Source organism: Chaetodon auriga, chromosome 4, assembly GCF_051107435.1.
Source record: "Chaetodon auriga isolate fChaAug3 chromosome 4, fChaAug3.hap1, whole genome shotgun sequence".
In the NCBI taxonomy this organism is placed as follows: Eukaryota; Metazoa; Chordata; class Actinopteri; order Chaetodontiformes; family Chaetodontidae; genus Chaetodon; species Chaetodon auriga.
The window spans coordinates 4,900,871-4,927,204 of NC_135077.1; the positions used below are offsets into that span (position 1 = coordinate 4,900,871).

Consider the following 26,334-nt stretch of genomic DNA (forward strand, 5'->3'; position numbering starts at 1 on the left):
ATTAAAGGCCAATTTAGAAGTAACACTGAACATTATGCGCTGCCGTTTATGAACAGACTTTATTTATCCCACGCTGGGGATTTCACCTGTTACAGCAGCGGAATAAAAAAAAAGGAGAAGTAGGAAGTAGAAAAAATATAGACAATTAAAAAAACAAAATAAAATCAACTACAGAAGACTATGTACATTATATATAAAGAGTATAAAAAGAAATACTGCCAAAAATACAGTGTCCTATCGCAAAGTATTGTGTAATCAATCATAATGTCACGTATATAAGAACACAGGCAAAAGCTCAGTATGGGCCCCTTCATGTTAACAATTGCAGGCAGGTTTTAATCTACTTATTTCCATGAAGGAGTGTACCAAATGGTCCTTTCATTATCAAAGAGGGATGTAACCATCCCACTTGTACTCCTCTACTCCAACTACCGAATCATTGCGTTTATTGTTGTCAGTTTGATGCTAAACAGGCCACACAAATACTGCAATTAGCATCTTCTTAGCAGACAGTACACTGATTTTCTTCCTGTTGAACTGGCAGAACTTCAAGCGACATGACACAACTATTTCATTTCCAGACAGACTGAATCCTTTGGTTTAATTTCCCTTTGTTGTATTTTAATGGCAGCGTGTCAACGATCTGACATTACAACAAGTCAATGTGGTGACCATACGGGACACTCGTGGCAGGCGACATGTCTTATTGAGCATATTATTTTAATCCTGAACAGGCTCTGGAAAAGGAAAGTCAGAGTCACTCCAAGTCAAGATGGGTCGACAATCAAGAGGCTGAAAATGCCATCTCTGCACCACAGTTCCTATCATTAGTAAAACAAAGTCTGAAGGGATCCGGGGTGGGTGGGGTAGGGGGGCGATGGCTGTAGTCAAGACAACAGGACCAAACAGAGCTATGCAGCACAGGCTGAAAACCAGGAAGTAGCTTGGCCCATGCAGAACTTCCTCAATTGAGAGGAAGTGCCTGACAGCAGTGTTTTCTTGGTGGAAAAATAATGCACCATCACCTCACCTTTCTACTGCATGGTCCTCACCCCCACTGGACTCAGGCTTTACTAAATTCCTCCACCTCCCATTAAAAAAAATCCCCCTGTCTGCGAAATATGAATCATCCAGATGGAACATTGCACAGAACTTAGAGAAATGGTGGCTGCAACAAAGAGGACAAAATGACACTGCAACACTGCCACCAAGTGGTCATAGAAATGGGTGCACGGTGTGTCTGAATGCGGCTTGCTGAACTCAGCCACCTTATCAACAGTCGAATTAATGGCTAATTTGCTGAGCGTCGCTCAGCTTGATGTCCAGCCTTAATCACTGTAAGATGCTAGATTAGTCTTATCCTCTTAGTGCAGATTGAACACATATGGGCCTGAACAGAAGTTCCACTAAATCTCCATCAGCATTAAACAAACCACACATCAAAATCAAAGAATAATTGATTAAAGGAAATAAAAAGGATCTCTGCTGAGACATGCCAGAGGCTGCTGAGTAGGATGCCAAAGATGCAAGACAGTACACAGACTGATACACGCTAAACATTCCTCAAAAGAGTCTACCGTCTGTCCAAAACCAAATCATACTAGCTGACATATGAGCTCCACTTCCGCTCCCCGATAACTTAAAATAAACCATCTGTGTCAGTCGGAATCAATCTGACAACTGGGCTCCTCAGCTTAAAGTCCAATCATGTGATGACGGCAAGAAGGTTTAACTCCGTCCGTCTCGGATCCTAGATGCGTACGCGGGACAGCTGTAAGTCAGTATCCGACCCAAGGCTGCCAATTACAGCACAGCAGCCACTTTGCTCTGGAAGATTATGTTTCCTGATCCTGGGAAGTCATCTTTGACAGCCCATCACACAGGGTTTACTCTCCGTCGCTCTGCGTATGGTAGCTATTCAGAAAGAGTGCGAGCGCTTTCGCAGTGAGCTCAGCTGTGGCTGTCCAATCAATGACAATGAGAGAATGTCTGAAAAGTGAGTTGGCAGCTCAGACACCACATATGAGACACAAATCAGAGCGGTAGAGCCACACAGAGGTCTGACCGAGTCAAGCACACACAACCAGGGTGGCTTCTAGCTGCCTGCTGCCACTAAGAAGCTGCTTCTCCTGCAGTCTAACAAAGAATAGCCAAAGAGCGTCCCGCCAGAGGAAAACCTTCTCAGTGCTAAATTATTGAAATAAGTTTGGAAAAAGCCACAACTCACCGGCTATTCTGTCTCGCTCCATAACTCAGCGGCTCCCTCAAAAAGCCACATGTAACCTCTCCTTTTTCTCTCCTCTGCCTCCTTCCCTTCCCTTTTTTCTTCACGAAGACTTCCCCTTTCTCCTGACTCAGTCACCCTGTCCCCCTCCATCAACCCTCCCTCTCTCCTCCCTCCTTTTCCTCCCTCATGTCTCCCTTGCTCTTACTTCCTCCAAGTTTTAATGTCTTCAGTCTGTCAGGATAACAAGTGAGCGGAGCAGACGTCCGCAGCCATGTGCTAGTCATATGGAGTCCCCCTTGTTTTCTTTGCTTTCTCTCTCGTAGATCTGGCTCTCTCCTGCACACATATGATGCAGGACTTTAGCCCACATGCATCCAAACTGACTCTTTCTTATTTTTCGCCCTTCTCTTGCTCCGGTGTTTTCGGTTATTCCCTTGATGCCGGAGCTAGTCTCCTTTTCTCTTCTCCCTCGCACACAAACACGCTTCCCTGACACTGAAGCTGTATTATGCCTTTGAAATCGATCCTTAACCCTTTGAGCAAAGGTCCTGATTTGAAAATAAACTCGGCCCATTTGTTACGGAGACAAACTCCAGCGGTCCACCACGACATCCTGCACTATACCAGCAACACAGCTCTAAGAAAACACTCTCATAGCACTATCAAGATGTAGAAATCCACATAAAGCCATCATCCAAACAGCTAATGACTGGCTATGAGTGGACTGAATGAATGATTTCAACACTCCTCGTCTAAACAAACTTCAGTCCAGGGCCCTTCTGTATAATTCTCAGCATATATTCTCAATGAGGCGTGTTTATGACCATAGCTACAAGATCTCAGCCAACAAGCTAGTTGACCTCCTGCACATCAGCGATGAGTGTCTCTCCTCCTCAGCTCTGTGCAGGAAACGACGGGACACCTGATGTCTTGTTCATCGCGTTGCTCACAGTCTGAAAGCATCATTATTCAGAGGGAATGGCAAAAATCAGTGGTGTTCCTGGTGCAACACACACACACACACACACACACACACACACACACACACACACACACACACACGTCACGTACTGCCCTGTGACGCTCAGCCTGCAGCTTGACGAGGCCGGGGGCCGTCGCCTTAGTGAGAAACGACCAAGTAAAGACAACACACACAATCTCACACACACCCATCTTTGTTTTTGTGTCAGGAAGAGAGGGAGAGCTCAACAGATCACTTCCTCTTCCCTTTTCTTAAAAGGAACATCCCTCCTCAACCCACGTCTTCCAGACTTAGCAACAACACAAGCTTTAGCAGGAAGCTAAACATAAGCTGTTTCTCACACCCGCACAAGTGCACATTTACCCCAAGTACATTTGTTTCTGTGTGTGTTTGAGATTTCAGAGCTCATAAGACCAAGAATATAAAGGATTTTCGATTTTACGGTATGTATTTATGACATGAGCACAAATGGTAGATAAGATTAGGTTGTTCACACACACACACACACACACAAGGGGGTTTTCATCACTTGTGGGGACGTTACATAGACTTACATTCATTTCCTGGAGCCTTAACCTAACCCTATCCCTAAACCTAACCCGTAACCCTATCCTCAGTCTTTACCCTAAAATGTAATGATTTAAGTTGTGGGGGCCTGTATTTTGTCCCCACATGTGACTGTGTAAACAGATGTTTGTCCCCACAATGTGAGTAATACATGGACACACACACACACACACACACACACACACAGCTCCCACTCCCCTGCAGTCTTGGGGCCATTTCTGACATCTGCAATAGAGAAGTGAGGAGAAGCAGAGCAGAGGAGGCAGATTATAGATATTCAAGAGTAGCTGCACTGAGAGTAGATTTAACCCCAGTCAGGCCCTCTGGCTAATTCTACAGATCAGAGTGAAAACAGTATCTACAGAGGACGATTCAGTGTGATTTATCTATCTCTTTCAATTTTTTGTTGGAATTGGGCTATTTTATTGTGCAGGACAAGATGCAATTGCATTGATATCATGCCATATAAAATGTGTAAATGCACTAAGTTAATTTATTTGTCATTTTGGTGCCTGGCAATTTTTTTTTTCATTTTAGCTCTATTTCAGACTCATAGCCCGACTATAAAAATAATAAATACAATAGGAGGACATCAAGACAGAGATATAGTCATTGCAGCTCACTGGTCCACAGTGATTAAAACACATACAGGCCTCTGCTGCAAAGCTTCCAGAAACAAGAGGACCTCCTGTGTCGAAGGCTCAGTTAAGGCCATTCTGATCACATTTTTTTAATCCGTTAATTGACCCATAAACTTGTACATAAATTTCCTCCGCACGGCATGGAAGCTGGAAAAATGACTCATCACAAACACATGACTTGCACTTGTCCATCATTGGAGTTGAGCAAGATTCTAAAAGCATCATTAAACGCCACCTGAAGCCTTTTCATTGTGGCTCGACTATAACTGCATCACAAGTGGGCTGTACAGAGTGGAGGGCAGTGGGCTCTAAAAAAAAAAGGGCTGTTTTAACAGCATCTGGACACTTATGAAATTTGCATGTCGGCATATTGGCTTGTGCAAACAGTTCACACATAGATCACAGATCATTCCTCATAATGTGACCCAAATGTTTTACTTTGTTCATTACATTTTTCAAAGGGCTAAGACAGACAGCAAAACTACTCAGGAGTATTTTCCATTTGCCTGGTCAGTCTTCTGTGCATGTGACCGTCTGTTATCTAGATGCAGCATTTTTGAAAAATAAAATCAGATGCCTCCTTTTATTGATGATTTGTGCCAAAATGCAGCAGAAGTACAACCATGTGGACACAGTGACCAAAATCTCAGTTCTTACCAAGGTGAAAGATTAAACTGGAAATCTGAACAAAAGCAGAGAAGTTCTAAACAGGCCCTTTGGTGCTGAATCCATATGGAAGGCAGGACGCTGGTGGTGTGACAGAAGTGTGGTTTCAAAAATAGAGACGTGTCTCTTTTGGCCGCTGGCTCTTTCTGTCTCGAAATCCTTTTCCAGACTTAAAAAGCTGCAGTTAATCACAGGTTCGGGGTCAGAAAAACATGTGAAACACACAACATGTGCTTATGCACTTTTAAACTCTCTCTCATATGCATTACACACGAACACGTGTTCCGCATGCATGTATAAACACATGTATGCTAATGCGTGTGCACACAATCACTGCTACTGTTGAATCAAAGCTGTTAGCAAAGAAGTGTCTTTTGGATGAAGCCAAGTGGCTTTGCTGCCCCAGCATCGTCACACACCTACACACACGCACGCACGCACACACTCAGACGTGCGCTCCAGGAGCTGTGAGCTCCTCTGGCCTCAGAACAAAGAGCAGTGACCCAGACTGAAATAAAGGCCTCCTCACATGCACATACACTTGTATTCACTTTTGTATTCACTGCCTTTCCATATATCCCAGATTAGCAGCAGACAGACAGACAGACAAACAGACAAACAGACAGACAGACATCTGGATAAAACAGACTTTGAATGAAATCAATCACCCTGGGAATGACAGAGTGAATATAAATACCAAGATCATGATTATAGGATGTATTTCTGACTTCTTTCTTAATTCTTCATTTTCCTAACAATATCACATAATCCTCTTTGTGGCGGTGAAATTCATCCATGTGTCTCCAGTGGATTATTTGCTCCAGTGCTCCAAAGCATTACCTAAAGTGACACTGACCTTTCTGCTTTATTTATTTAAATGTTTTATACAAATGATATTTATATTTAGACTGTTTATATAAATTCTACAAAGTTCAAATTAAAACTTAATAAAGACATTAACTCATTAAAGCTCATACAGTCGAGCTCATTTCAGGAGGGTTTTGTAACATTATATCTATCCCGTGACTAAACCTGAGATTTGGCCTCATATCACTTTACAGCTGCTGTGTGTCATCTGGGTTTTTTAAAAGAATTTTCTATGAGTCATTCCTTTTTTTTTATCTGTTTCATGTTAAATTAACCACATATGCCATCACATTTTTTGATGACTACTTTTCAGAGGATTTTGTTTGTGTTTTTCTGGTGCAAAAGGCGACTGTTCGCTGCCTTTTCACAGTGAACTATGGAGTTTGAGCCATTAAAGAACATAATTCAGACAAACCTGATGCGCAGAGAACAGGCCTCCCTCATACCTTTCACCACCTTCCCTCTCCATCATCTCAACCTGCTGGCGAGATACAGACAGACGCTCCCACCACACACACACAAACACCCACATACGCACGCACTCAAACTTACACACGTGCATGAACACTCAAACATCCACTTAAAATCAGACACACAGACACAAAGGGTTATCAGAGCAGATTCCTCTTGCATGACCGTACACCCTGTAAACAGACAACACACACACACACACACACACACACATACACACACAGCCCCTCTCTTTCTTTGCTTTCCTCCACATACACCAAACACGCCGCCTATATTTGCACACGACGAGGCAGATGGTCATAAGGCACAGACGGGCATGTGTGCTTATTCACTCATGCAAGGCAAACTCACAAACACACACACCCAACCCCCCCCCCCCCATCCCATAAAAAAAAAAAAAAATATGTGTATTACACATTGACTAAGGGTGGATGGTGAGCCTTGGGGTGCACATTAATGTAAGCCGTCACTTCAGAGCACGACCTATGGCCAAACGCGTGACTCAAACATGCTAAATTTAGTTATATAACAGTCGAGCAAAAAACTCACCAGCATGCCAGCCAACACTAAAGGGATGCCTGCAGGGCAGCGATGCACAATGAAGGAGAAAGAACAGTGGGGAGAAGATAAAACATAAAAGGAGGAGAGGAGGAGCAAGTGGGGGAAGTAGTGAAAGAGCTAAATGGAGGGGAAGAAGAAAGGAGCGAAGGTGAGGGAGGAGATGAGGAAGAGCTGCTTGTGTCTTCAGGGGTGAAAAACACATATATGATAGGGATCCACTCTTAAACGCCATCTTAAGGTGGAATTATACATGAGATTCCAACAGCGCATGAGACACTGTGACATGACAAAAGCACAGGTACATTTAGGTGCTTTCAGGGTCCTGGTGTTGTGCAAGCAGGCCAGGCCAGGTTTCAATCCGCTGCTGTTATGTGAATATTAACAGCTGGTTTGTCTTGACAAGCAGTCAGTGGCGCTAATGCTTCAGTGGATGTTAAAGTCAGTCTCTCATTAATCTGTTTGGTATTTCCCTCCAGTTTTAACATCAACAGAAACAAGCAGGTGAAAACAAGCAGCCCAAACTGACCAAATCACAGTTTATTTGTTTTTTTTTGGTTTTTTTTTGAGGAGGAGGAGGCACACTTTAGCCATACTGCATAGCTGCGGGGTGTCCATGCAAAAAGCTCTGTTGCTACGCTAACTCCTGAAAAGACAAATCTGGCTTCAAGTCTACACACATGCACCTATCAAAACAGAGAAAAACAGTGTAATTCACACTTCAAATTCACAGTGTGGTGCAAACACTATCCATATGTGACACACTTACAGGCGCGTTTAACGACAGACACACATGCACTGCTCACTGCCTTTATTCCCTCAAGTCCCCCCCGAAAAACCTCTTTGCTCCAGAAATAACAGCAGACGCTCAAGAACCCCGTCTGCAAATAGGAGACGGTGGAGAACGAAAAAGAGAAAACAGTGTGATGTGGTGCTGTTAGCCACAGCCCGATGACCTCACCGGAGCGCTACGCGGCACTCATCTTCCCCCTGCCTCGTCTCCATCATACCCACACACATGCACACAGAGAGACAGAGAGAGGAGCTGTCCTCCTCGTTTGTGTCCCCTGCTGCTCCAGCCTACACATCCAACCTGGGGCATGTACAGGGACGACACAACTCTTCACATCACTCATCTACACGAGCCAAATTTAAAACCATGCTCTCATGCAAACCATGAGGAAATGCACTTCAGTACACACAAAGAGCTCCCATGGCTTGTTCCAGAAAGATTTCACTTTTCTTTCTCTAAGTGCTATTTACTGAATTTGGGGAGCGCCAAATAATGGTGAAACAATCTTCTAAATAACACTGTGAACCAACATGTGAGTGATCTGTGTGAACCGCAGTGATGATGATGATGATGATGATGATTCTCAGTGTTTTTCTCCTGTTACAGCTATGAGGTTAAATCTGACAAGCAATCCTCTTAAGCATAATGTACCTTCCAGAATAAGCCTATGAGTTATTCATACACCATGAGACAGTAAGTACACATCATTACAGCAATCTGGGAATAAGGAGATCTGACTGTATCTCCAGTTTCCAATCAGACTTCTCATCCTGGCTTTTCGTTTCCAGCGAATCTGACTCTGAGTGCAGGGAGAGAAATGGACGGGAGAGCCGGTCTGCTGTTGTTCTTTAATTCAAAATCAACGGCTCAATGTGTTTTTCTTTTTTCACACTGAATCAAAAATGTTCAACACAAGGCATCTCAGGTAAAAATGAAAGCCATATCGCTCAGTCTGCTTCCCATTCACTCGTGTGGCATTTCCGTGCAGATTCAGAACTGCTGACCCGCTGGGTTAAGTGAACAAAGGCAGCCTGGATTCAATAAAAGGTATGAGTGATTGTCTGAGAATTGTTAACATATCATTGATATGCGATTTGTGAATCTTTGTCAGGAACCCCACTCTTGAGATTACCATGTCCTTGGTGGACAATTACGGTTCTCCTATGAAGAAAAAGGTATGTGTAATGTTTACCATGTTCACCATCTTAGTTTAGCATGTTAGCATGGTGGCATTTGCTAATTAGTATTACTAATTGGCTGAGGCTGATGGGAATGCCTTTAGTTTTGCAGGTATCTGGAACTAAAATATTGAACAAATCAAAATTTTGACCTGCTGGTGGTGCTGGATAAAGAGTCAGGGGATCGCTTAAGTCAGAAGGATTTATCCTTCGGTGTCCATGAATGGCTAGAAATTCATAGCAATCCGTCCTACAGGTATTTCAGTCTAGGCCACCGATCGATATCACCATCCCTTTAGCATGGCTAAAAATACAACAGAATCTGAAACAAAGCGGGACCTAAGTGTCCCCCTGTGCTGTGAATAATTCCACACAGAAACACTGACCTCTATAATTACTAACAATCCATCACAAACTCTCAACCACTGAAGATGTTTCACAGCTCATAAAACTGGTAGTCAAAACAAAGAGCAAAACTCCTGGCCAAAGTCGTTACTGATGCTGAGTCAGCAACTGGCACGGCTTCCAGTCAGCGCTGAGGCGCGCTCAACCAATCGGCTGCGAGAACTAGAAAAAATCATGATAATAACCAATACATGACCCTGTTACTCATGACACACACAGCGCAGGCACACACATTATGCGAAGAAGCACACTCACGAGGTCCTGTCCAGTCAAATCCAGCTCGCAGAAAAGCCTCCTCCCTTTAAAAAACACACAAATAACTCATATAGGCTCCTCTCTTCCAGTCCTATGACAATTTAAATCCCTCTTTCAGGTCACTTGGACTGTCAGAGGCTGTAAAAGTGCTAGTAGTGCAGTTTGTCTGTCCCTGCATGGCTGTGGTAATACTGCTGGCTATTATCTCCTCACCATAAGGTAATCATTAAATGTGAGGGGGAGCTGGCAGCAGCCTACGTAAAATGGGAAATCCTCAAAGATCCAGAGCCCTGGTAGGAAAGACGGGGTCTGCTGTAGCAATTGATAAGTGTGTGGGCACTGTGTGGATATTGCAGATAGAGCAGAAGCCACTGTGGAAGTCCCAGCACCTTTCATCCGTTCTGCAAGGCTTTTTCGAAGAACTCCTTTTGTGGCTTCGAGTGGCACCGAAAGCAAGAATCAAAACAGCCTGAAATGTTCCTTCACAAATCCATATGAAATTAGTTAAGCTGGAACAATAACAGTCTGTCAGCAGTGCTTAGTGCTTCCCACAGTGTGTAATATAGCTCATTGTACATTGTGCTATTACAAACCACACTGCTTAACTGTGCATTAGGTAATTGAGCAAAGGTAAGATTAGACAGAGCATGGATGAGAGGAGCAAAGCTATGTGATTTGGCTGATTATCATAAGGCATAGAAGCCAGCCACATCAGCCCGAGGCCTTCTGCTTTCACCTCCATCTCTGCAAATTAGCCTGAACTGATGGAGGGATGTTGCTGGAGAGAGAAGAGCAGGGAGAACGAGAGCAGAGTTCCTGTGGTTCCCTGTGGCTTCAGACCTCTGTAATCAGCATGCCAAGCTCCTGATGTCTAAATCCACAACTCGGACCCAGACAGTCTACACATACTCTACACACACATACTCTATACACACAGACACGCACACGCACGGAGCGAGCTCCTGACACACGAGCCCTGCAGTGAGCTCGTCCCAAATTAACGCAAGATGACTGAGTGCGAATCTGTATCTAAGCAGTCTCACACTGAGCCGTGACGCAATGCGCATGTGCAATTTGTTAGCATCTGAGTTTTCTGATTTCCCAATTAGATAATAACTGAGATTAGAAAAATAAATAAACTTCTTGGTAAGGCTGGACTGACACTTTTTTTTTTTTTTTTTTTGTCAACACCAGTATTGATATCTGGTATGGATAAATCTGCCGATCTACATTTTTTGATAAGAAATACATAACACGAACACTATTGCCCCCATACAGATGTCGATACGAGCTCACCCACACCAGAAAAATGACGTATGGGTATACTTTTCAAGATGGATATTATGACCCATTTTTACATTTATTTTTAGGAAGTGACCTCTAGTGGTGACACTAATTATGACAGGGGCAAAGCAGGAAGCCAAGTGACGTCGTGTGAAGACCGAGAATGTCCGGATACGGAGGAAGGTTAGGTGGCTGGATGGGTCCTGTCCTGTGTGAAATTAAAAGTCAACATCATGTCACATGTGTCGCAGTAATATATGTATTTTACCCATGATCTAACCATAACCAAGGAGTTTTGGTACCTGTGACCATTTGACAAAGTTTCATCTTTGTCGCTAGTACTCTCCGAAATATCGTTTTAGGAGGAATTTGACAATAAGGAAGCTTAGCATGACATTAGATTTAAATCCCCTGCACAACCTAAACCAAAAATCTGTGACTGCGGTTGGTCAAAGGTCGTTCAATCTCCAATCGCCTCCACAACTTGACATGAATGCCTCATTTCTGCTTTCTCTCTTGTCTTTGTATCAAGGGTTTAAGGTGAAGAAGGTGTCAGGGACATTTTGGTCAAAACTCAGACGTGTCATTGGACAGCCTCTTGTCTGAAGACCCAAAGAAAACATTTGGTGTGTAAAAAATTCAGATAAATGGGAAAACTGTTGTATTGTTGTACAAATTTCTAGAAATCAAGAATGAGTGGTTTTAGTGTTACGACTGTTAATTTTACTACATGCACGCACGCACAAACAAAACCTCTCTCACATACGACAGGAAATATAAACGTTATTCCACGCACGCCATCAAATTATCAGAGAAACTGCAGAGTATTTGATGTGATCTCGTTATGATCAGCCCATGCTTTACTAATGGCATCTGCTTGTAACATCAGGTGTTTCTTTAATGAGCATGCAGCAATATCATTCACGAGTGACTGGCTGCTCATCATGATAAGCAGCAGTGACATGGCCCGTTTTCATCCTTATGTTATTCACGTGGGGAGGGGGGGGGGGGGGGGGGGCTTTGTTAAGCTGAAACGTCATCAACGACCGTCTCTATTTATAGTCAAACTCTGACACAGTGGCAGATGATGTCACACTTGCATTTGTGCATGCATGTGCACACGACTGCGAGGGCATATTCAGCAGGGAGAGAGGTCTCCTTTGTGTACGCACTCATTGTTGAATTATGGGTCAGCATTTCAGAGCCCGACGTTTAATCACACTGGAATTACAGCTGTGAAGGGAGAAGAAGTGAGAGACGAAACCATGAGAGACAGAGCAAAACCCATATGTCACTTCCTGTAGTGGGAGGCAAAGGATTAGGCTAATCGCTGAGGGAAAGTTTATCTAAGGGGAAAAAAAAGTTGAGTGCTTTCAATGAGAGAAACTTTGGTTGAATTACTGGTTTCTAAGGCAGGCCTCAGGGTTTGAGATGGTGGGCTTTTGTACTTGGCACTTACAAAAGAAGACTGATAAATGTAGTCTAATACTCATGGAGGCTTTCAAGCAGGGGTTTTAATGTGATAAGGATGATATGAACCGCAGAGCTTGGCAGCCTGACTCTAAGGTAGTGAATTAAATAGATGCTCACCGATGAATAGCAGAGTAATAAAGACAGCTTTATTATCAGAGGGAGTAGTAGTGGCAGTCCAGGCCAACATATGACTCAGACTGAAGGGAATCTAGCTCAGCTGTCACTGAAGAGCTATTGTTGAAGTGAAATAAAGAGCTGTATTGACTCCCCTCAACCGCTGCTTCTCTATGGGACCCACTGGTGTGGTTTTGTGGGAGGATGGATGCTGCAGTTTAAAGTGTCATGGCATTTTTAAGAAACCAGTGAGACAAAGCTAGTCCCCCCCAAAATCATCTGTGCAACAGAGGAATGAATGACTGCGCTGATCTGTGATCAGTTTAACCTCCATCTTGCTGTTGTGAGTTTTATAGTGATAGAAAGTGATAGATAGCCTACAGATTAGCACTGACCTCGACTTCTTTCACCTGCATGAGTTTAGTGCTGGAGCAATTCATCTGATTATCAATTTTAATAATCAGACACGCCAAACATTTACTTTCTAGAAGAAACTATTTTAACAAGTCACCGTGGGCTCCGTGAAATTCTAGTGGATATTTGATATTTTTCAGTTTTCTTTAGGTTGTGTGATTAATTAATAACAGTAAATTATAAAATACAGTCAATTCATCCATCGCTACATGTGTTAAAGCACTTTGAAACACAATTTGCAAAAACAATATTGATGTATAATCATCTTTTAACTTGATGGCTTTAACCTTTTCAGACACAGTTGCTTATGGACACCTCCAGCAGACAGCAACAAGATGGATAACAACATAATAATTCATTTGGTGTTTGTTTCTGACCACCTAGTGGATGTTTGTCCAATATTCTCTTTCTGCCAGCTCCGTTTTTGGTCTCTACCAACTCCAGAGGGAAATATCTGGCTAGTTGCTAACTGTGTCTGTGTCTGCTGAGCGCGTAGTGTGCAGCGGGTTTTTAGAGCTTTTTATCTGAAGACAGCTGCCTGCTGCTGCCGAAAATGACGCTATGTGAGCAGTGAGAAAGTTGCGGGTCGGACAGCTAAACAATGAACTGAAACTCTACAAAGATCAGAGTGGAGTTTCAGATTCAGATTCAGGTTAATATTCATCACATAACACGGTTTAAAGGGTTCTTCACTACAAGTGACATTGTTTTCCCATTGTATTCAGATACATTATAATATCACAAAGCTATCAGTTACAGCAGCTTTAAGTTTTAATTCCACTTTGTGATCTTTTCATCATGATACAATTTCACTGAAATTCACTAAACGATCATTCTGACGCGTCTCCAAGTACTAACTGACGTGTGGACGTTTGGGAGTCGATGCAGACAGGACCTGCGTTATGAAAGAAGCCTAATCTCATTAGAAGCACATCCCCTGTCAAACATAGCATAACAAAATTTAGCCAAGACAAATATTATTGTGTGTGGGCCAAAGTCTGCACGTCACCCACTACATCTAATCCAGCAGGCTAAATCCTGGCCATCACCCCCTCTAGTGAGCTGAGCTGCGTTGAGATGTTCATGAGTCACTTCCACTGGCAGAGATGAGAATGTTTCCCCAAGACATCCAGCATTGTGGTAGTCAGCGCATGTTCTATATAAAGTGTACAGTTTTAACACGATGACCTTAAAATACTTGAGAAATTTATGGAAAGTCATGAAAATATGTCTACAGTCCAAGTCGTCTTCACTGGCACTGCATCCGTCAGTTCCATCCACACAAGTCAACATCAAGAATGGCTTCCCTGAGTTTTTATCAAATCTTCTGTCAAACATGAGAAGTCCATCAAATCCACACAATCACCCCCCAGCAAATGCTTACCACAAAGGAGTCTATTCAAGCTGAGGACGAGCCTGTTTTCAAAAATGACCCAACCATGAGAATATATAACACAGCTGACTGGGATCTCTCATGCGTAGGAAGATAGAAAGAAAAAATAGAGGCAGAGAAAAAAAAACAGTGCATTTATTCCACTGGGTCTTCCTGTTCATTCAGGGTCACATTACTTGAAACACAACATGGGTACATCCACTTAATTAAGCCCAATAAGCTCTGGGTCTCACCGGACTTTCCTAAAATGGGAACCAACATAGTTTTGTTAGTGATCTAAGGAAAAACACGATGCTCACAGATAATAAATATGGCTTTTTTGAACTGCTATGGATGACAGCATACGACATGTTTACACATACACACACACACACATATATATACGCAGAACAAAATAAGCCAAGATTCATGGTCTGTCCTGACCATTTTAACAGACGATAGCTGCTCTCAGTTACACATCTGCACAACTTCAAACCTCTGCTTTCTCCAGCGTCACAGACCAGCCCAGTTAGCCCACTCTAACCACCAGACCTTCTGCTTGGGATAAGTTGGCGGACATATAGAAGAGAGAAGACTAAAAAGGCTCCCTGTTAAAAGCATCTTTTTGGTCCTGCTAATTGGGTTCCCTCTCAGTTCAGCCATGAAATGCTCCAGCCCGACAGACAATCTGACACCTTGAGGTCAAGCTGCTGCACGGAGAAACGGCTGGAGTCTCGACGAGGAGGAGAGCTGAGCTGAGGAGGAGAGAGTGTGGACGCCCGGTTTTACGGTTTGTCTTTGCCCGGAGAGAGATCTGACTACCAGTCAACCTAAAGATCAAAGTGCATTAAGACCTCTGAGTTAAAATAGTCACTAGTCTTCTAGTAGTCCGTACATCACATCCAGACTTTCTTCGTTTTCCAGAAGTGGGAAACAATGACACAACACCTGACAGTGTCTGTTGATTTCCTCTGCCTCCAGCAGTCTGACCACCTACTAAGCCACCGATCCACCGCTGGTTAAAGACAACAGCAAGTGGTTTGAGGGTGTTTGCACAGTGCTGTGTCGATGCAGGTGCAGCGGTGAGGATGTCCAGAGATAGAAAGTGACAGTTAGTGATAAGGCTCCCGAAACAGGCCCATCCCTTACCTCCAAGCAAGACCTTTCCCACATTTCTAATCGCTACAAGGTCAAGCACTGATTCCTTAAGGCTCCAGACTGCTGCTCTGTTTGTGATAGTTGCTATGTGCATAGTTAATCTGGATTTTCTGAAAATAAGACAGAAAATCAGAAGTGGACTGTGTGAAATGTAAAGCTGTGTTTCCTCCGCATGGTACGGCTGGACTCCGCTCCACTCGCCTTTGGTGCTTTAATCTAATTCTCTCCTGTTTTCCACTGCAGATAGCAACCCTCGACGTTGGCAGGATTCTTAGCTGATCGTCACAGCGGCGCCTTCACTTTTCCAGCAGTTGGGAAACAACTTTTTGACTTTTATCTTGAGAAGCTGCAGCCTTTATCCACTGACGAGGAACCTACGCTGTACATTTACTGCAAAACCAACAGCTTCACTGCTAACCTGCTCCGCTTGCATTCACCGTCACTCTGTGCTGTTTGCTCGTTCAACCCATACACTCGCTATGCACACACTTAAAGGGTCTTTTTATGTCTGCACATCATCAACTGACCAGGTTTTTCTTGTTTGTTTGCTTTTTTTAAAAAAAAATCTGGTCAATCAAAAAATTGTACACTGCAGTGGAAATGTGGCTCAATAGCACAGGCATATTGTTCCAAATAAGGTCTTTTGTTTACAACTTAATTTACTTGTTACATGAAAGCAAAAGCATTCAAGTCTCCAGCTTTGACCTGATAAAAGACACTGACATGAAGGCCTTCCATAGCTGCCCACCTGGAATGTAACAAAAACACTGTTAACACAACTTTGAAAAGAAAATGTTCATCGGCCAAGTTACTGGCAAGTTTCCCATGATGATCTGACATGGCCTTTTCTCCAATTACTTAATAACATCCAGTGAGAATATTAGCTTTGTCTTTTATTCCATGAATGAACACGACAAGCTTTCCTTCAAACTCAGTGTTAAATATGAGTCCTGTTTTCAACACAAGTCACTGCAGCATCAGCTTGTGCCACATTTCTGTTTCTGTTTAATCTAGAGCGCTTTAATTTTTCTCCCCCGAGTCCACGCTGTGTTCCTAAATGTTGAGAGAGGGCTAATGCACAGATGGGGCCTGAGCAAAGCCAGAGATGTATTACAAACACACACACTCGAGCACACAATGCAGAAGCACACACAAGAACGTGTACACTGACATCATGAGCAAGCAAATGTCTAAAATGCCTGTTAAAGGCAGAGACACACACGCAGCACTATGAGTCGAGCACAGCCTGCAGGGGCCAGTGCATCCATACAGAAGGTCAGGCTGAGAAGGACAGACGATGATGCACATCAGACTGTAATAGCCAGGGGACCCCGGGGTGCTCCCCTGGGTGCTGTACACTCAGCCGCAAAGCAAAGTGGCCCAAAACAACAGAGGGGGCGAAGACTGAGTGAAAGAGTTTGGCAAGTTGGAAAGGGATAAAAAGACAACTAAAGACAAACAGAAATAAGGTTTAAAGAGAACATTCAGAGGTGCCGTTCTTACACAGAACAAAGAGCCTTTTGCTGGATAACTGAAAATACATTGTGTGACATTTGCTCAGCAGAAATTCATCTGAACTATACAGTTATTTCATAAATAGTGCAGTGAAATACAGCTCGTGCAGCATTACTCTGACATGCATTCATTAGTATTTCATAGATTCAGTATGTGCTGAAAGTAGGCCACATTTTTATGCATAATTCACAAATTATTTTTCTGCAGAGTTCAGCTCATCTGGCTCAATAAGTTAAAATGAAACCATATTAAATGTTTCAGCGTACTTGTTTGAAACATCTGTACCTGAATTGGGAGTCTTCTTCATGCTCTGGGCTTGCAGGTGGTCCACTTCTCTCAGTCGTCAGTAAAAGCAGCGCTTCTGCCCTCAGAGGAAACCCGGGACTGTCTGTCTCTCGCGGTCCCGCCGTCCAAAAACCGGAGTCGACTTTGTCGTCTGAGTTTCGCTGCACTTGCTCTTGTGCAGCTCGCTCCCGCTGCGTGATGACACTGTGTGACTGCAGGCAGCGCAGATGCAGAAGTGCCGTGTGATCCGCTGAGCTCGGTGATGTGCACTTCAGTGGTACACTGAGATCCTCGAGACCGCACGACCATGGTAGAAGAAATGTGATGTGAGCGCACGAGGACGGGGGGTGGCGGGGGGGGTGTTCCACTGACGCGTCTTTACGCACGGATCCCAACTGGAGAGGGTACATTATCTGTCCAGAGCTGGTTCTTCACTCAAACACAAATAATTACTATTTACATTCAGGCACAGCAATGGATAAACGCTGCCTTGAACAGTCGCCCTTTCCAATTTTCTTCTGATAATTTGCGTTAAATATGTCCTGCGTTTCTCAACTTGCGTCTGATATGAAGTTAGGAAAAAAGTGAGCACAGACTTTACTTGCTTGCTTGATTGATTGATTGATTGATTGATTGGTTGGTTGGTTGATTGATGATGACTGACTACGAAGCAGACAGTATCTGTTATAAGCCTCTGTGTGTATGGAAATGTTATGTTCCCCTTTCATATCACCTTGAATGCACCTCTCACCAGACACATATTCTGCTCAGATCCTGACAGACTAATGAGATAAAGACATGATAATGCTCTGCAGACAGACTCCCTGAGTAGCCACATTACCGTTCAGAGTTTGTGTTTGGCGCTCATTAGAAATGTGCACAGCTGCGACTGAAGGCAAAGACGTCAGATGATCAGCAAGAAAACGACTGTTCACTGCTGCCCTCTTGTGGTCAAAATTTAGTCTGGGAATAGTTTAATGGCTTTTACACACAAGTAAACACATGGATCTTGCAGTACAGCAAAAAATGTGGGCTGACAATCAGGAAAAGGTGGACTGTATATTGATATATGTGCTTTTGCTGTTATGGCGTGACATAGTTCATGCTATTAATAAAGGTCTGAATTACTGTGGACATCTGCTCCTCAGTTTTACACATCCATGATCAAATCTGCTGCATTTCCAAAAATCTTAATACTCTGTTCACACAATGCAGTATATCGATAAGCTTGCACAGTGTTTACTTATATACATAATACGTACATTTAAACAGCAGGTAAGTTCATGATAATGCATGTAATGACACACGTGAATATTTTCTTGTGTGGATGTGTGTCAGTAGTATTATGGGAAGATCCTTAAAATTTCTAATGTCAAGAGTTTATTTTAGGAAGGCATTTTAGAAGAGGAGAGAACACATTATGCTGAAGCACAAGCAATAAAAAATGCTGAGGCTAGCAGGCAACACAACACTGTTGAGCCTCACAGGAGCAAGCATGGTATGTTGGATGATATTATGTTCTTATTACACATTTTTTTTAGAGTTGTGCTTGCTGTTGGCTGAAGAGAGCTTGGAAAAATATCAGCCTTAGTATTAGATAATGTCAGAGTGAACCTCAGATGACTCAGGTGTCATCCAGCTGTGACTGTCTCTCAGTATGTATTCCTCTAATGACTGACGCTCACAGCAATTAAAAAACTACATCCCACCAAATTATTTGGGTCAGCGGTCGACTATGGAGGTGTAAATACCACAGAATGGGCCTAAAAGTCATGTGAACAACATAAAGTTCAGACCATGCATCTTGAATAAATAATGGATCAACAGTTCGTTTGATTGAATTATTCCGGGGTAACGGTGCTGAGCTCACCTTTAAATGACCAAACTGTGTTATCACATCTGTTCAACCTTATTTCTGCAATGCCTGTGGCTGAGTTTAACACACACCTCCTGCCCTCTATTGACAAATGTGTCAAAAATAAACAATAAAATAAGAACACATGGAGCAGTGTTGAACAGAAACACAGTTCTGGTGTTGATGTGGGGTTAAAGCGAGCTAAAAAAAACAAAACAAAACAAAAAAAAACTGCTGTCAGGTCGTGTGCTGCTCCTATTGTATAGTCTGCATTTGTTTGCAAACGTGTGCATGCTGAAATACCACAGATGTAGATAAAACTGCCTTGACGTTGTGGAAACCACTTTAAAAATATCAGTGCGGCGGCTGACGCCATACCACAAATGTTGCATGATATAAAGCAGTAATCAAGGTCAGTGGCTTTGCTTGATCGGAAAAAAAACGAATCACAAAGAAGTATCACAATATGTGGAAAGATAATATGTATTGCCTTTCGAATAGTGATACACAGCCACAATTATCAACATTAAAACATTAGCATTCCTGCTTTCATATTTGTACCTAATAAGCCTCATTCTGAATGTATGGATTACATTAGATTTGTACAAATACATCATGTGAAAACTCAACCATCATTTATGAAAGGTATGAAATGGTGAACATCTTTATTAAAGCTTATAACTTGTAATAGAGCAGTCAAATACAGCCATAAATGCACCGAACAAATAACTATTGAAGTTCAAATATTGACAGTCAGTACTCATATAATTGAGAATGATTTAAATTTAGTGATACTTTAGCAACTCTGAAACACTCTTAGGAGTGTTTAGCTGTTAAACATGTTACATGTTTTGCATTTTAAAAAGTTCCAGCAAGCGACAAAAAGAGAAAAAGAAGCAAAGGAAAATTTAAAACAACTCAAAAGAGGAAAACGGCCATCAAGCCAGTCGTTTTAGATGTACGCTGCTATGCAAAATCATACGGGCTTGGCTCTGAGTGCTCTGGAGCGTCCACAGGGCGGAGGCCGCTCTTGGTCATAACTTCATACACGTAATCATTGGAGACCTGCAGGGCCTTTGTTGGTCTTCTGCTGCACGTCCATTGCTTCACCTGTTTGTAGTGAAATATCACAAGACCTTTTTAGACAGAAATTGACAACAGAGTTCTTGAACGATGCTAATCGTAGTGGTGGATTTCACAGACTGATCGGTCGAAAAGAACCAACTCGAGGGCTCCAGCTCTATAACTGTGTCACTGATGGGGACACTAGTTTTCCTCAAGGAGACATGGCAAAGCAATTGAAGGTTTGTAGAGTAATAAATCTAAACAAGACTTCTGCACAGGTGCAGTATGGCAATTTTTTTCCATAGAGGTAAAGCAGATAAAGGTATCAGGAGCTGTGTGTGGACAATAAAAAGGTGAGGAGCAGCAGAGGGAAAACCAGAACATGTTGGATTTGTCTGAGGAAAAAAATCATTCTGAGAAAAATGATCAAAACACAGAGAAATTGAATAAACATTTCATGTTGGAATGAAGGACTGTTGACTGAAAATGTTTGATTTTGACATCACAGATTTTAAGCCTTATCTGGAAGGATCTGATATGCACTGACATGTTAACCAACTTACTGTATTACTGTATTTGCTTTATGATAAAACAACAGTGTTTCAAGCAGAGCCAAGTGAAAAATCAGGTGTCTCAATTCCTTTAAGGAAACTGCTTTTACCAAGGGAAGTTATTTATTAATTATTTATGTAGAGACAACATTGGAAAAATGTAGAGAAGTGCAGTGAGTTCGAAGAAGCTACACCCACATCCTGCACATCGAGCATGCAGTGGCCTTCTGTGTAATCAGCGCATGTACTGAAGATCTCGGGGGGGCAAACCTCATGTTTACAGCAGAAAGGTGGTTTTGGTGGGCTGCAGTGTGATAGACCGATAATGGTGCACACGCAGAGGAAATAACACCTGTGATGAAACCACTGCTGAAGCTGGCAGAGCGACTTGAATATTTTGGGTCAGGCACAAAGCAGCATGAGAAGTGTCTGAACTCACCCTCGGGAGGATCAGCAGGATGAAGATCACGGTCACCAGCATGCTGATGGCACCGGTGGCGATGACGATTAACGGCAAAGGTGGACTTTGGCACTCAGACACTTCTGTGTGAAATGACGAAAAGGTAAACATGGGGTACACCAAATAAAGTGGACCGTCTTCATGCAAAATGTTCCTGCAGCATTCCACCTAGTGATGGCATTTGTAGCACAGCTTCAACTACATTTTTTAACATATACGTCTCCAAAAGGGACAATGAATTTGGACCTGAGAGAAGATGCTGGGGGACATCAGGCTCCTTACTTTTCAACATGGCACCACCCTCATTGGAGTCATCTCCGGTGTGGGTGCGTCTGTCTGCAGGTGGGATAATGATCATCTGGTGACCTGGTGCAGTCAGAACAACTTGGTTTTGGACTTGAGCCCCCACCCACCCCCATCACCCTGTGTGACACCCCAGCTGACACAGTGGAGTCTTCCTCTCCCTGGGCACCATCATCACCCAGTTCTGGGTGATGGTTTAATGCTCCCAATGTCACATGTTTCTCCCTACATCTCCTCAAATTACTTGATATTCTGCACCTGTCTTGTACTTTTGTTGTACCGTACCTACATCTGCCATGACTCCCACCTCTTTAACTGAAGACACTTTGACCTACTTCCTTATTAAAAATGTGAATGTTTGAGCAATCCTCCTTGAATGGTCCTCTCTATGTTTACAGTTAATCTGTAAGACCTTGGTTACTACAGTAAGTGGGACAGACAGAAACTTCATATCCGCGATCTGCTAGAATGGTTTCTAAATATGATGTTAATGTGTGACTGTCTGAGGTCTCGGTGTGGCCTAACCTTGAGACTCTTGTGCTCCTAACTAAAGAGAAGGCGTGTGACAGAGACTTCCTTCACACCACCGACACGGTCTCTTATCCCACTCCTCAGTCACAACAGCTCACGTTAACGTAAAGTCTGCACCACCTGACCCAAGTTAACACATTAACACACATCTTTTAGACGACTATGTGGCACATTGCAAATATTCTTCATACTTCAGTGTGAACTTCTGCACCTTCCCTGCACAAAACTGTACAACTGCCAAATTTTTTGTTTTCTATTCATTCTTCTTGACTTGACAGCAATTTCCTGTATGTGACAACCTACTTGCTCAGAATAAGTAAGATACGGTCCACCAGTGCTGGATTGTTGAGATGTATTCAGCACTCGCATCCTTTACTAAATGAAGGTAGAAATACCACAATGGAAAAAACACTAAATAACATATAAAAGTCCTGCATTTGATAATTTAATTGAGGTAAAAGTGTTATTAGCAAAATTTATAATTTATATTTGGGTTGAGTCATTTTTAACAGCTAAACAAAACACTACCTACATCGTTTTACTGGTGTCATTTATATTTTTTTTTCTAATTTCATTGCCTTTAAGTCATTATTCTGAAGTGATGACACGCTTCAGGAATCTGCTGAAAAATGCTGTACTGTGTTTGGGATCTCAGAGACCTCAGCTGTAAAACATAAGTCATACAATGGTTTTTCATAAACTGTCTATTTGGATTTCTTTTATTGGAGTTTTATGATGATAAGAGGTCTAATAGAGAGTTTGACCTCCCTGCGGTCAAATTAACTCCAAACAAATCACCATTACGGAAAATGTAGATCAAATTTCACTGTCATTTCTTGGCCATTTTGGTGTTTTATCACCTTCATCCAATGTGCAAGTTGACTCACCGCATCAATATTTTATATCCACCAGTCACTGATAACTACCATCAAACTTAGTGGAGTAAAAAGTACATTTGTGTGTGAAGTGTTTCCCTCTGAAAGTATAAAGTAGAATTAATGGAGCAACTGAAAAAGATATTTAGTGTATGAATGCACTGTACCATACTTCAGCTGCTCTCCACCGCCTGACTACCCTTGACAGAAGAGCTTGTGTAGTTTTTGAGAAGAAAAAGGAAAAACGCACCGCTTACTAAAAGTAGGTGGGCCTGGCAGTCGACTTTGATTTTGGGAAACTTAGTGTAGACACAGCTGTAGAGACCACTGTCATGCATGGTGAGGTTGCTGATGGTGATGGTGTGGTTCTTCAGAGATCCGTTTATCTGAATCCTGTTTTCGTATCCCCCTCGTGGGCTGATTTCATCAGTTGGTCCTGCCTGGGAGTTCCAGAAAAGCACCTCTTTCCGCTCCTTAAAATCCCAATACAGATACATCCCAGTATACCCTTCAATGCTGTTGGGACATCCTGCAGAGGAACACTTGAAGGTGACACTCTGGCCAGACGCTCTGGACGCTACGATGTTCTCATCTATAAAAAGAGACAAACGGTGTGTTTGAAACCACCAGGCGCAACCATCTGCACTATTTAAACACTGACCAGATAACAGTCTTTCTGAAAGCAGCAACTGAAGCTGATTTGCATAGTTTAAAAATATTCCTCCCGGCTGGTCTAGTGAACGTTGTGACAGACTTCCAACGACAGCGAAACCATTCATAAAATGTTTGAGGAAGAAGTAGTAAATGGTCATACCTGCACTGGCAGAAACACAGAGCAACAGAACGCACCAGCAGAGCGGCATCATCTTGAAGCACTGACTGCATACTGGCTGTGTTCCTCACATGCAGGTCTTCACAGCAGAGACACCACTGCAAACCATGCTTCCTGTACTGTTTGATGTGGGAAGATCATGTGCAGCCTGTGAGACAAAATGCATGTGGTTTCCATCACTTCTTTACTTATTCTTGAGCTTGGCTGCAGTGTCATGATGTTGAAAACCAGGTGATGAAAATGTGTAGATGGAAGATGGTAATTAGAAAAATGTCTCTCTGCGTGTCATTATACCTCTTATATAGAACTACTACACGAGAACACCTTCTAAATGAGGTGTTGAATACAATGAATGAAAGATTAATTATTATCAGTTTTTAATAATAATAATCATCACTTTAGTTGCTTATATGGTCGCTTTTACTCGCTATTGCATGTGTCACTAACCAATTTGAAGTAAATATGTGAACATGCATGGACAGCGTAATATAAACCTCTGGATGTAAAGTGGGAACACCTGTTTTCATGAAAAACTGTACTTCGTGTAACCACTGCACACACTTGATGGAATTCAGCCATTGTTAGCTAAACTTGTTTCTCTTCCTGCTTTGGTCAAAATGTCTCATTGAATCCACAGTATAGTATTTAACATTGTGCGTTCTGGCTGTAGCGTGCCTCATATAAGGAATTATTGGATGAGCTCGCCCCCTTGTGGAGGTTTGTAAAGACAACAACAGTAAAAATCTGTGGCTGTTGCGTGTCACAATGACCTATTTGAATATAATGGGGAAAATAAACGCAACCTGTCAAGAAAGACCGTTGAATGTAACTCACTTTTACTGCACGCCTCAAATCTGACCTGTACTGTGATTTCAATCACATATAAAGAAATAACAAATGCATGTTATTGAGCTCCATCCATTTCAAATAAGCTTTTTCATACTTTGTGTGAAGATTCACACAGGTGATGGACAAAATAACAGGAACACCCTACAGTATGATACAATACAATAATCCTGCAATAAAAACGATGCAAACATCTCATCATCCTTTGACTTTCAAAATGTGGCCCTGAAAACATACCAACCTTTGGACCGAGCATCCACAGGCAGTCCAGAGTGGTCTTGGGCATGGCTGAGCGTACACATATTAAACCGGTCCTGGACATGCTGTCCAAAAGACGGCCTGGATGCACTGACATGAAGTGGACATGATGACAAACGTCCTTTAAAACCATGTGAAAACACTGACTAACAAATTAAAAGGTGAATCTCAGCGTCATGATTCTGGAGTACAGACAAGCAGAAGTCAATTTTCTTGCAGTCCTGATGTCTCGTATATGTATGCATCAACCCCTGAAAGCCTGCAGCTGCTCCCTATCACATCCTCATAGTGAGACGACTGACTGACTGTGAGCACTCCTGCACGTCTTGTATAATTGTAAAAGCAGTTTAAACAGACTTCCCTTTCGTCTAACTGCACAGAGCTGGACCTTATCGGACTCTGCAGACTGCACGCTGACTTTAATGCATGCCCCAACAATAAAAACTGAACCTGGAATGTCTTCTATCAGAAGCAGTGCTCCCACCCCCGATATTTAATTACAATAGTTTTGGAAACTTGACACCGTTGATTCTATGGTAACGATTAATCTAGACTGCAAACATTTTATTAACACAGTGCTCACATTACTGGTGCTGTTTTTAAATTGTCAATTCTGCTCACTTGAGCTCCTATTCAATCTCTCTGAGTGTGTATAAGGATTGAATTAAGGTTTACACGCTCCAGTGTATTAGGTACAATAATCTAAAGCTAATGCAGGCTTGGGCTGTTAGACTGCATTGGTTTTAGCGTGCTGTGCCTAATAAACTGGCAACTGAGGTACATTATCTGTACTATCTTTGTGAAAGTGGCTGTTGACTCAGAGCTACTGTCAGTTTTGAGGCCGTAGTCGTCAGTATTGTCATGTAAACCTTTATGAATTCTCCACAACGTGACTAATTTGTGTAACTACAACAACAAAGTTTATGTTGAGTTGTTCCATTTTGCGTCATCTCAACACACAAGGAATAAATTCAGCAGGTGAGGAAGAAGAGGGCCAAGAGACCGTTTCAAGATGGAAAATGGCTACACGTATTCATCTCAATGAAACTGCACGTTTGATTATTTTTTTTGTCATATTAATTTAAATTCATTTTGTTTAACCAGCTCAAATCAAGGTCCACTTACTAGCTTGCTTGCTCGGAGCTCTCAACCACATCCAAAAGGTCATGATCAATCCATGGGGTTTGTTCAGTTTTCATTGAAATGTAGAACGTCTCATGATTCTGGGACTTCTTGAGACCATCAGACGTCCATCTTCATGTCTGCTTTTAAGCAGGGCCACTGCTGCTGGAGGCTGACAACAAAATGAAACTCAACAATGTCAGTGTGAAAAACATTTTAAACACGCTGTCATGCAGTTCACCTGTGCTGCTGCTGTGTCCTCACATGCTGTCATGCTATTTGTCCAGTAGATGGCAGGACTGTCATCTATTTAAGGTTAGCAGGATGAGTTGCGCAAAATTCATTGAAAATCTGGTTCACCATGATCTGATATCGCAAGTGATATCGCTTGCACGTTCTATTTACTGATAT

At 42.5% G+C, this 26,334-nt stretch overlaps 2 protein-coding genes across 3 annotated transcripts in view; both read right to left on the reverse strand.

Moving 5' to 3' along the window:
* The window catches only part of septin9b (septin 9b), a 74,250-nt gene extending 56,697 nt beyond the window's left edge, over positions 1 to 17,553 (reverse strand). Inside the window, exon 1 of one of the 2 annotated variants that reach the window (XM_076728158.1) lies at positions 17,226 to 17,553. In XM_076728158.1, the coding sequence (XP_076584273.1) occupies positions 17,226 to 17,247 (22 nt within the window). In that variant the 5' untranslated portion in view covers positions 17,248 to 17,553. Of the gene's footprint in view, positions 1 to 2,227; positions 2,297 to 17,225 lie in introns of those variants that run through there. The other variant, XM_076728157.1, reaches the window with a different exon arrangement.
* A 2,419-nt stretch (positions 17,554 to 19,972) lies between these two features.
* LOC143320144 (uncharacterized) lies at positions 19,973 to 23,777 on the reverse strand. Its single transcript, XM_076729599.1, has 5 exons — positions 23,680 to 23,777; positions 23,116 to 23,457; positions 21,403 to 21,492; positions 21,136 to 21,239; positions 19,973 to 20,190 (listed from the first exon to the last, which is right to left on the reverse strand). Exons 1-5 carry the CDS (start codon positions 23,729 to 23,731, stop codon positions 20,047 to 20,049), a joined length of 732 nt encoding a protein of 243 aa, XP_076585714.1. The 5' UTR covers positions 23,732 to 23,777; the 3' UTR covers positions 19,973 to 20,046.
* Positions 23,778 to 26,334: the final 2,557 nt, after the last annotated feature.